Genomic DNA, 11,640 nt, shown 5'->3' with positions numbered 1-11,640 from the left:
ATTTCGGAGAGAAAAAAAACAAAAAACAACCCCACACACAAACCTTTTTTTCGAGGAAGGGAGACAATCGACAAGTGCTAACTGCTTGATTCCAAAGTAGGTTCCCTTGAAAATAGAGGGCGCAGCTGCGAAGAAGCGACAAAACAAGCTCGTAGGCAGTTCGGCAGCATGCGGAACGAGAGAGGTTGGGCAGTTATAAGGGATTGACAGAGTTTGTGTGACATTTACATTATTAAGCGTCTGATTGGCCTGAGAAGGACACGACTGTCTCCACACACGTTCAGACTGTTGACGGGAGCTGATTCGAAGTTTTAGTCTGCTACCCAACGGGCAGGATCACTTTCTTGCTGTACATGACGTCTGCTGTTGCTTCTGTCTGTGTGATAATTTGGCAGTTCAGTGAGGTCAGATACCCAGGGGGAACCAGGATACAGCGCCCAACGTGTATGGTTTTTCTACCGGATCTCCGTTTGCTCTTGTAGACCGAAACTTTGTTTTGAGAAAGAAGGGAAAAACAATCTTACAGTCAGTCCAAAAAACTTGTAGGCGCACATATCTTAGACCAGTACCTTTGTTATGGTTTTATCACCTTCTCTGTCATCTCTTAGGAGCCAGCATGTTTGTGTGTTTTGGGTGCTTTTGCTGACAGGCAGTGTAGTTCCAAAGGAGATCTACCTCAACAAGATCGCTGTCCATATCAAAGGAGATCACCATGAAGCGGAGAGAGTGGCCAGAGAAGCAGGCCTGCACAACCTTGGCCAGGTGAGTGATCATACTTTCATAGTCATAGACCTATATTAGATTATATAGGTCCCTGTCATAGTAGACTAGGAAGTTATGACTTTTACAGCATCTTTTTCCTCAGTCAGACTCCAATGATCAGGTGGAGTCTGGTGTCAGTCAAAGTTCCAACGCAACAACTGTAAAAGGAACACCAAATGTGAATTAATTCCTTCAAAACTGACTCGGCTGGGTCAAGAATTGTCAAAATTATCAAAAATCAAATTTGAATGTGATGAATGATTTATATTGAAAGTATAATCCTGAATTACATACAGTTAAATTGCATACCCAAACAAACGTTAGTGAACAATGATGGGACGCTTTGTGTGCCTCACAGTCACAGACAGCATTTGTCCCAACAATCTTAACTGAACTGAAGTCTCTATACTCCGTTCCAATTTCCAAGTAATAGACTAATATATACACAAGAGTGCAGGTGCTGTCAGAATTACTGGAGAGTTAATCTCCTAGTAACTTGAAGTCCAAAGACAGTCATAAAAAGAGTTTTAACGGTATAATACCCAAGAAAAAAGGCTCTTTGATCACGTCTATAGTTATTCCATAAATTAAGATTCTGTTGTAAATAAATAATGCTACCGCGCTGAGTGTGAAGACTTACTTCACATTGCAAAAGTAAATGGTTTGAAGCTTACGTAATAAAATAGACAAAGTAAGATCACTCTTTGTTATTACAATATGACTTATGAGGTAGGAATGTGTTGCATCCACTGAGTTACTTCCCTTGTCTGTGTTTGCGATGCTGGTTATGGTAGGGTTCCGCGTCATAGAGGACGCAACCGTCAAGTACCAATCTAGTCATCAGGCCTCTGGGCTACTTTTTATCCCCAGCACCGGAGAGAAGCTGCGCTTACAGGTTACATGATATATATATTATAATATAAATTTAGTTAGTAAATAGCTTGGTGCAGTTTTGAGCAAATCGTGTTGTGTGAAAACAGTGGATTCCCTGGATTCCATCTTCAGATCCTTTTAATTCGTGAGAAACTCACCCCAAACGGTTAGATCGATACTATCCGATGCGGCCTTCATTACATTTAAATTTAAGGTTTGATAAACACCGGGTTCTTTGTCTAGGTTTAATCTGCTTTATGTCTCTGGAATGACAACAATGATAACTTTTGACAGTATTTTGTAAAGCACTTTTGCTTCAGTCTAGCAAATAGATCACTATCATGGTGCTTGTAAGTTGAATAGATGGTACACATACTGTACCCACCACCCCTGACCCTCAGGCCTTTTGTCTTTTAACTTTACCATTATTTGGTCTCATTATGACCCTGACAGCAGCGATGGAATGTTATAAAATTATGATTCACCCCCAATAGTAAGCTTGTTTGCATCCAGTGTGAAGAGAAATACCGATAAAATTAACTATTAGTATTATCAGGTCAAGATAAAAATTCAGTTTACAATTCCCCGACCGACCCTATTTTTTCATCCCAACCATTGAACTTTTTTTTTTTATTGACCATTAACATTTCTAAAAAAAATAGTGAACATTCGATTTTGCAGACTTTACAAGGAAAGTAAACTCTTCTCAAACATCCATGGGACACAGCTCGCATGATTTCCGGCCAATAAGATTAAAACGGCCAGGTGAAAAAAATGAAAATAAAACCCCCTTGCCTTCCCCCCCCCCCCCCCCCCCCCCCCCCCCCCCCCCCCCCGAAGGAAACAACTTACCAACCCTAAATTTGTTTGGCCATGTTATCAGAAACAAAAATTTGTGTGTGTGTGGACAAACCTACAGTGATGCTTGCATAATTTGCAATGTCAACCACTGGACAGTCTGGTGATTAGTTCCATTGAGTGGGGATATAGCTCAGTTGGTAGCGCGCTGGATTTGTATTCAGTTGGCCGCTGTCAGCGCGAGTTCGATCCCAGGTTCGGCGGAAATTTATTTCACAGAGTCAACTTTGTGTGCAGACTCTCTTCGGTGTCCGAACCTCCCCCCGTGTACACTACATTGGGTGTGCACGTTAAAGATCCCACGATTGACAAAAGGGTCTTTCCTGGCAAAATTGCACAAAAATTGCAAAAGGCACAGTTAATAATTGTCTACCAATACCCGTGTGACTTGGAATAATAGGCCGTGAAAGGTAAATATGCGCCGAAATGGCTGCAATCTACTGGCCGTATAAAATTTCATCTCACACGGCATCACTGCAGAGCGCCTAGAACTGTACCCACGGAATATGCGCGATATAAGACTCATTGATTGATTGATTGAATATTGGTAGGTCTCAAGTCTAGGGCACAAGAAGTTCATGGTCTCTGGTTGGGGCACTCCTGCACCAATGGGTCATACAATGACCGCTTTTCTTGTATTACACCGTTATTATTAGGGCCATATGATTGTGCTTAGAATTCGTTAAAACGCCCCTAAATAGAGCTACTTGGGTTTGTTTTCTATGCAACTACCCTGACATAGGACTCATCACCGCCTGGTTGAAAGCTTCTGCAATTCAATCTAATCAAAATGAGACAGGAATTTTATTTTGGGTGGGTTTTCTGGAAAACAGTGAATGTAGGTTTATCCATCAAGAAATCCCCATGGGGTTACAAGTCATTTTTGGTCTTCTGAGTCTGATACAGTTTAAAAGTGTGTTTCCTCAGAACATCTTCACTGGAAAATTTCCACAGGTGTCTCGTACTGCAGTGTTCATTACCTGAGTTGAATTGAATTTGAATGTTTCCTCATGGCTTAAGTATCTGAGGTGAAGTCGTTTGATGACAAAAGACACGATGAATAAGAAGACAATACGCAGGAACAAAATAAGAGAAATAAAGGAACTTTGATGATGTGCCTGAAAGTGAAACCTGTATCATTTAAAAATCAAAATTCAGAAAAAGTAGGTGGGGGGGGGGGGTTAAAGCACATCAGACCTTTAAGACATAGTCTGAACAACAATGAAGCAAAACAGACATTAGTGCCCTCATTGAAAGGGGCCTTCTCGTGACAGATATGTCAGGATGCTTGACAGAGCATGAACCACAAAGGGGTCACTGGCTCCGGTGCGTGTGTATCAAGTGTTTCACACTCAAACTGAGATTACTGATTCATGTCCCTCACCTGTTCTTTTCTTTGCTGGAAAAGACTGAGATGAGTTATCTTCTCTCAATCCTATGCAGCCTTGCAGGTAATGAGGTATTGATAATCATCTTATAAAATTTTACATGTCTCACAGTTAATAAGTTGCTTGTTGTTTGCTTGAAGTAGGTTGCGGCACACCCCCTGATAACTGACCATCAATGTGTAAAATCATCTATTTTTGGTCTTCTTTCGATAATGATTTCTCAGTCACTAATCCACCAATGTTTGCCTACTAAACATAAAATTGAAGAACAATCTTTTATCTTTACAATACTCTTGGTTTTGTTTGAATTGATTAAATGTGTACCTCAAGCCAATAAAAATAAAAACCCATGTGTTGCGCTGCTCGCGGCATTTTGGACCGCCATGTTTGCAGCCTTTGTGTGTACAGATTTTCGTGTGCTTGTTTCGCGGCCTTGGCTTGTGTTGGACATGCGACCTACACACCTATATTTAGTATCAAAGTGTTCACGGAAGAATGAGGTTTTTAATGATGTAAAGTAGAGTTGTCTTCCAATTAAAAGCATGGGCGTAAAATAGATTTTTCTACAAAAGTTGAGTATTTTTCAACGATTCTGACAAAAATATCCACCTAAAACGCATCCTAACTTCAAGAAAAATGAAGCTGAATCCGTACCCTTTCGAATGAGGTACTAGGTTAATGTATTCATGACGTGTCCAAGGCAAGCGAGCCAATCAAAACGAAGGGTCCGTCCGCGATGTTCGAATTCGCCAGTCACAAAATGGCGAGTGAAGAAAGTGACGCCGCGGATGCGATTGTGACGGACAATTCAAGTGGAATCGGTAAGTTTACTGGTTTTTTGTTTCAGTTTATGCTAAAAAAATGATGTAGGAAGATATCTGTTGTAGTATTTTGCACATATTGGGAAAAGTATTGCAGAAATGAAAACTTTCAGCGAGTGCTAGCGGACACGATGTTCGAAGAAGTTTCATCAGACCGGAAGTGGCGGTCGGTTCGATAAAAATGACTTTTTCCAAGATTTACACATTATTATAACAAAAATACACATCTAACACAAAAGATTAGAGTCTTTTAGAGTTGTCTTATTTTATTTTTTAAAGGTAGTGGTAGGATTACGTTGTAATTTGGATCAAATCGACAGCGTCTGTTCGGTCAAGGGAGGTAATCACCATAATGCGTCCGATCCGCACCTTGTTTTGTGTTGTACGACGTGATACATTTGAACTAACGAATTGATACGCTTCGCTGTGAATAAATAAAAATGTTATGGCAACAAATAGATAGACTGCACAATATTCTTTTCACTGAATGAAGTCAAAATAATGAAACTTTTAAAAGAAAATAAGAAAAATAAATAAAATGTCACTTTTTTTTGTTATTATCTTTTTAACATTTTTCTTCAACAATTTTTTATTCAGGCAAGCACAGATTTATAATGACACATTCAAAAGCAATGTCACTGTTTGGCAGTGAACCTGAAAGTGACACAGAAAGAATCAGGACACACACACTGTATATATTGTTACAACTTCTGGCTTTTTTTGTGTGTGTGCAGAGGGTGAAGTGTTTGAACAGCTGAAGGCTGTTTTTCTGGCAAATGGAAAAGGCAGCTTCCTGCGGTTGTCCTCAGGGATCAACTACTACTCCAGACGTTGCTGTTGAGGGATCAAGGATACAAAACATATGATGAAGCTGCACTGTTTCTCAACAAACTGTTTCCGGATGTACCTGTTGCAAGACTTCGGTACATGCTTGTGTCTACAAATGCGAAGAAAGACGCGTCTTCAAGTTCTTCACTGTGTGACACAGACAGCCTTGGACCTTACTTAGAAGGCATGTCCCATCGTCATCTTCAGGGCGTGCGTTCATCGTGGAAGCACCACACAACTTGGGACAAACGTATCGTGCCTTTAAGGCCTACGTGATTGAAAATGTGCTGCAAAATAAAATGACTGTGCTTCCGGCTAGCTTTTTGGGGGGGGGGGGGGGGGGGGTGGGGTGGGGTCTTTGTGCTGAAGGGGTTCCTTTCAAGGGAGTATTGTACTTTTACTTGATAGTAAACTTGGATTCTTCTTTGCTTTCAAATTTGTGGTAAATCCATCAATTTGTTCAAAAGTTGTGACAGTTTTTGTGTGTGTACAGACAGCAACATGCCAACTCTTTTTCATATTTTTATGATTTTTTTTTCTTAGTTTCCATATTTTTCAAGCTATCAATCCCACATTTTGCAAGAATGTAGATAAACGTAGAATGTGCTATGTCTCAAAATTTCATTTAGATACTCCAAGTATTTCAAAAGTTATGAAGCTTTGCATATATGTACGGGGGGGGGGGGGGGGGGGGGGGGAGGGGGTGGGGGGTCCTTTGTGCTGAAGGGGTTCCATTCAAGGGAGTATTGTACTTTAACTTGATAGTAAACTTGGATTCTTCTTTGCTTTCAAATTTGTGGTAAATCCATCAATTCGTTCAAAAGTTATGACAGTTTTTATCTGTGTACAGACAGCAACATGCCAACTCTTTTTCATATTTTTATAAAAAAAAAATTCTTAGTTTCCATATTTTTCAAGCTATCAATCCCACATTATGCAAGAATGTAGATAAACGTAGAATGTGCCATGTCTCAAAATTTCATTTATATACTCCAAGTATTTAAAAAGTTATGAAGCTTTGCATATATGTACCTGGTGGAACTGCCGGCCGGACGCCGGTCAAATTGATGTTTTTCCTGACTTTGGCAATTAATAAGTCAAAAGGTTATTCCAATAATGTCTTGAAAAAAATTGGGCATGTTCTATATATATTTGTTTGGAAGATCTGACAGTTTCAGATATCTGCTGTCAATAATTTCAAATCTGTGATGGCCTAAACTTGCCCCCCCGGGCAGTTTTGGTTTGTTTTCAGCTTTGTTTTTCGTAAAGTTTCAATGCTTACTGGTAAAACAAATATGTGACTAGAGTGCTGGAACAATGATTTCTTTCTATTCCTGGTTGCTGAGAACTGATTCTCATAAGCTGAATTGACTGAGCAATTACTTTGTAGTAGCTTTGTGCTGTTAAAGTTGCCCTATTTTTCAGTTTTAAATCGCATCGCGACGGCGTACATCTTAAAATGCCAATATCTCAGGAACTAATAAAGGTATCCACTTACTTTTTTGTGTGTTTTGCTTGTTTTTTATTGTTCTTTAAAGATACACCAAAACATACACTCTCAATTCATAACAAAATTTTGACTGCCGCAACCTACTTGAAGCGGTGTACACATGCATGCATGCATGCACTAACTTCCCTCAGCTAAAGAAAACGCAGATGTGATTGAGTAGTTAGCACCCTAAGATTAAATTCATAGCTGGTTCATCAGTTTGAAGGATGTTTGGTAAATCTCCTTTAGAGACAGCCATGGAACAATTAGGAGTTAATCAACTTAATGCTACGCTGGGGTACAGTGGAAGGGTATAGTTTATGATGCCGTGCTAATGTGACATTTTCCCACGGAGTTTGAAAGGCTATACCATTTGACAGTCAGCAGCACTGGCTTGTTATGTTTGCTTCACTGATATTTTGACAGCTTCTCCTGCATGAAAGTGACAGCAGATGGTGCATTGGTTCAACATACCCCATGGACGCCCTTCAGCTTAAGGTTCAGTACTTCTTGTGAAGGAAGTACTGTATACATACTACTTACTTTTTACTTTTAGCTTCATATTCTTCTTCTTCTTCGTTCATGGGCTGAAACTCCCACGTTCACTCGTGTTTTTGCATGAGTGGGGCTTTTACGTGTATGACCGTTTTTACCCATTCAGGCAGCATACGCTGATTTCGGGGGAGGCATGCTGGGTATTTTTGTGTTTTTATAACCCACCAAACTCTGATATGGATTACAGGATCTTTTCCGTACGCACTAGGTCTTGTGCGTGCGTACACATGAAGGGAGATAAGGCACATTAGCAGGTCTGCACATCAGTTAACCTGGGAGATTGGAAAAATCTCTACCCTTAAACGGCCCACCAGGCATCCGCAGCCGGGATTCGAACTCACGACCTTCCGATAGCTTCATATTGACTGACGTCATTGTTATGTCTTACAGCTTAGGGGAAAGGAAAGCATTCCTTATTGAAGTTATTCTTTGTTATTATTATAAAAAAAATTGAAGACAAACAGCAAATCGAGCTTAACTGGCCTATAATGTCATGTGGGAAAGTTTGCCTCAATAAAAGCAAGAGTTTTCACTCTTGAGATCACAACCCATACAAACCTTCAGACAGTTATTTCCGAACATCGTCTATTGTGCACTCTTGCAGTGATGATCTAGATTCACTCCCTGACACTGACAGTAATGTTCATGAGATCAAATTCACACAGGGGTAAGGTGCTGTTACTGTGAAGTGATAATTTAGTTTAACTTTCTGACTGTCATATATAATGAGTCTATGACATCAACTCCATCAGCGATTAAGAGGTGAATCTTGCACTCTTGGGAGTGTCTTGTGCATTTTGCAAGTGTGTTGCTTGCCTTGTAAAATAGATGGCAAGTTTGTGGAAAATCATAGCCAGATTATTGTTCCCCAAATGCGCCACTGTTTTAGTGCTGCACAGAATGAGAAATCAATAGGAAAAGGAGGACGGGTGCAACAAAATGCACACTGCTGCCAGAAAGTGGGAGGTGAATCTCTGTGTGTTATCTCTTTCATTATCTCCTTTGTCACGCTGAGAGCAAGGACCTGGTCATCTGAACAGCCACTGATTTCTTCATATTTAGAGAGAATCTTTTCTTTCCATTCCTTGCCCCAAGCTTTTTATTTACTGATTTTTCTTCAGGCCTTGGATTGATGTTTTGTAATCATTCCTTGGCCCAAGCTCTGTAAACTCATTATTCTTCCACCCTTTCTTTCATTTCACTGCAATGTTTGTTGAGGATGTGGCGTGGAGATATATTAAGCCAAGCAAGAATAACGGCTGCCTTCATTTGGAATAGATTAAGTCAAGCAAGAATAATGGATGCCTTCATTTAGAAAAAGGGAGGAGAAATAGCACTGAGGTGGAATGTCTGTGGGGTTTTTTTCCTTCAGTTTTTGTCTTAATTACAATAAATGTCCTCAGAAGTCCACCAATCCGTGTGTGCACACACACATGCAGGCAGCATTCAGGTTTTTTTTACCCAGTAGCTCATAGAAGAAGTCAGGGTCTCACCGTTGACCTGCAAGGCTTTTCCTCTGGAGGGATATTGGAGATGTTTACGCAACTTCTCTATTTGTTAGGATTTCAAATTTCAATTCATTGTCACGTTGATCCAGAAATGTATTGTACTCCCTGCTCAAACACTGGTGTGGTGGGCAGAGGTGTGTGAAATGTTGGGGCGGCATTGAAGTCAGTGTGGCCAGTACACACACTGCAGGCTTTGAGGACCTGCAGACAGACAGTCAGGAAGGTCCCATCCTCTCTGGCTTGGCTGTCAACAGCAAAGTCGCTCCTCTGTTTGAGGTAAACGCTGCCCCTCAAGGATGGCCCCAGGCACAGGCGTCCGAATCGGTTTGCTGACTGTGATTGCTTGTTGTGGGGTTCTGTCTTCTTGCCACAGTTGTTACATCATGTACATTAATTTATAGGGGAACCGGCTTCCTTAGGCAATGTCTTCTGCATCAGAGTCCCAATTCAGTTCATCGTCATAATTTTGTCAGTGCTAGCGGTGACCCATGCATCCAGCAAACAAAACCTTTAATGGCTTTATGAGTAAAGAATCTCAAATCTGTGATTTAAGCAAATGACATAACTTCCATCAGGGGCACACACAGAAAATAGATCTAATAAAAAGAAAACAAAGATAGGTGGGCTGTACATATATATTATACTCGTATACACAGAGAATTACACAAACAGTCATTTAATATAATAATTTGAATCATTGGAACTTCCAAATGCTGGTTTAAATGTATTCCTGGTGTATGAAGTGACATTATTCAAAACACAAAACCAATTAAAACTGTGTAGCTCTTAGGGCGATAAACAGCCTTTTTTTTTTTAGCTGTGAGTATTCTTTTAACACAGAAGAAGAAAGAGAAGACTGGAGGAAGAAGTACCTGTGGCGTAAGGCCCTGTTTCTTATGAGAGGACACGACTCCCCTCCCGTCCAATGAATAACACCTTCTGTAGTCCCTTTGTCTGTTCCCCGGCGAAACGGTCAAGAACAATTCTAGAACCATTCAAGAAACGTTCATGAATATTCATGAATATATATTCTAGAAGTTTCTTGAATTATTCATAAAGATTAAATGAGAATTCTTGAATTTTAACTAGAATATTTCGATGTTTTGGTAAGGAATATTCTTGAAAAAGGACTTGAATAATTCTAGAATATTCTTGCCTACTTGAAGAATATTCCTAACATTATTCTAGAATATTCCTGACAATATTCTAGAATATTCCTAACAATATTCTAGAATGATCCTAACATTATTCTAGAATATTCCTAACATTATTCTAGAATATTCTTAACACTATTCTAGAATTATTCAAAAAAGTTCAGGAATATTCATGAATTTATATTCTAGAAGTTTCTTGAATTATTCCTAAAGATTAAATGAGAATTCTTGAATCTTAACATTTTTCTGGAATATTCTTGAATCCTGTTAACTTAAAGTATATTCTTGAACATGTCTTAAGTATTCTAGAATATTCAAAACTAGGTTGAAGTTCTACTTCTAGTTCTAGTATACTCTCAACACAATTTTCAGAATGATCTTGGAATATTCTGTGCTGGCATTTAAGAATAAATCCATTAAGAATATATTCTTCATACAAATCAGAATGATAGTACAACTATCTAATGACTAATAACAGAACAAGAATATTTAAAGTGATTTTTTCCTCCATCAATACTTGATACAGCAGACAAAACAAGATTTCATTCAATACTTTATCACATGTAATTTAACTACTCGAAGGATGATAAATCGGTGATGGTTATTCATTTGGCGAAGAACCTTTCCACTGGTCACACCGGGTGCAGTCTGAATACTGGAGCCGATGCTTTGCAGGTTGCGGATGCCCTGTAAAGTGCAATGAAAATACAATTTTAAAAGTCTAAATGTTTCTTTGTGGTGCTTTTTTTCATCATGGTTAAAGAGTCAATAATATGGTCAGAAATCTGTCAAGGTGTCCAAATGCAAAATTCCTGTTCTGGATACTTTTATTACTATGTATTTTGTTCCGTTTTAAAATGACTACAAAATAAACAATACAGTTATGAAGTATTCTTCATGCAGATTCTATCCACACCAAATGTATACATGTATCAGTCGCCTGGATGCTGAGAACATTAACTGTTCAAGAAATGATGGTTACAAAATCGAAAAATGTTTTGTGAATTTTGTCAAATCAAGTGTGCCATGTCAATGTTTTTATCAAATAAGTCACCATTCATAAAAGTATTGAAACAACTAAATGATAACTTTAGTTAGCTTCATTTCCAGAAATGCCATCCAGAGAGTTTTTGGGGACTGACATGCAACGGGCCAGGAATGAAAGAAATTACAGTATTTAACTGATTTAATTTTCAAAGAGACTTTTTGTTGCGATTCCAAGCCATTTTTTTCTTCAGTTTAGGAATAATTCATTCATCATGTTTTGTGCTTTCATTTAATTATCCCAAATTTTGTTGTGACAAAGGTTTAAATCAATAAATGTTGATTGCCTTCACTTAATTACCTGAGTAAATCTCTTCTTGCATCACTATTCCCATGGCCAAGCTCTTGAAAAGACTTGCA

The 11,640-nt window shown here is 39.0% G+C and overlaps 1 protein-coding gene across 3 annotated transcripts in view; it reads left to right on the top strand.

Annotated features, from left to right (window-relative positions):
• Positions 1-105: 105 nt before the first annotated feature.
• LOC138946744 (proprotein convertase subtilisin/kexin type 4-like) overlaps positions 106-11,640 on the top strand; it is a 60,011-nt gene continuing 48,476 nt past the window's right edge. For 2 of the 3 annotated variants that reach the window (XM_070318157.1, XM_070318164.1), the window contains exon 1: positions 107-762. In XM_070318157.1, the coding sequence (XP_070174258.1) occupies positions 577-762 (186 nt within the window). In that variant the 5' untranslated portion in view covers positions 107-576. Of the gene's footprint in view, positions 763-11,640 lie in introns of all 3 variants that reach the window. The other variant, XM_070318150.1, reaches the window with a different exon arrangement.

Source organism: Littorina saxatilis, linkage group LG1, assembly GCF_037325665.1.
Source record: "Littorina saxatilis isolate snail1 linkage group LG1, US_GU_Lsax_2.0, whole genome shotgun sequence".
NCBI lineage: Eukaryota > Metazoa > Mollusca > Gastropoda > Littorinimorpha > Littorinidae > Littorina > Littorina saxatilis.
The sequence above is the reverse complement of the archived record's forward strand: the minus strand, read 5'-3'. Positions and strand labels throughout refer to the sequence as shown.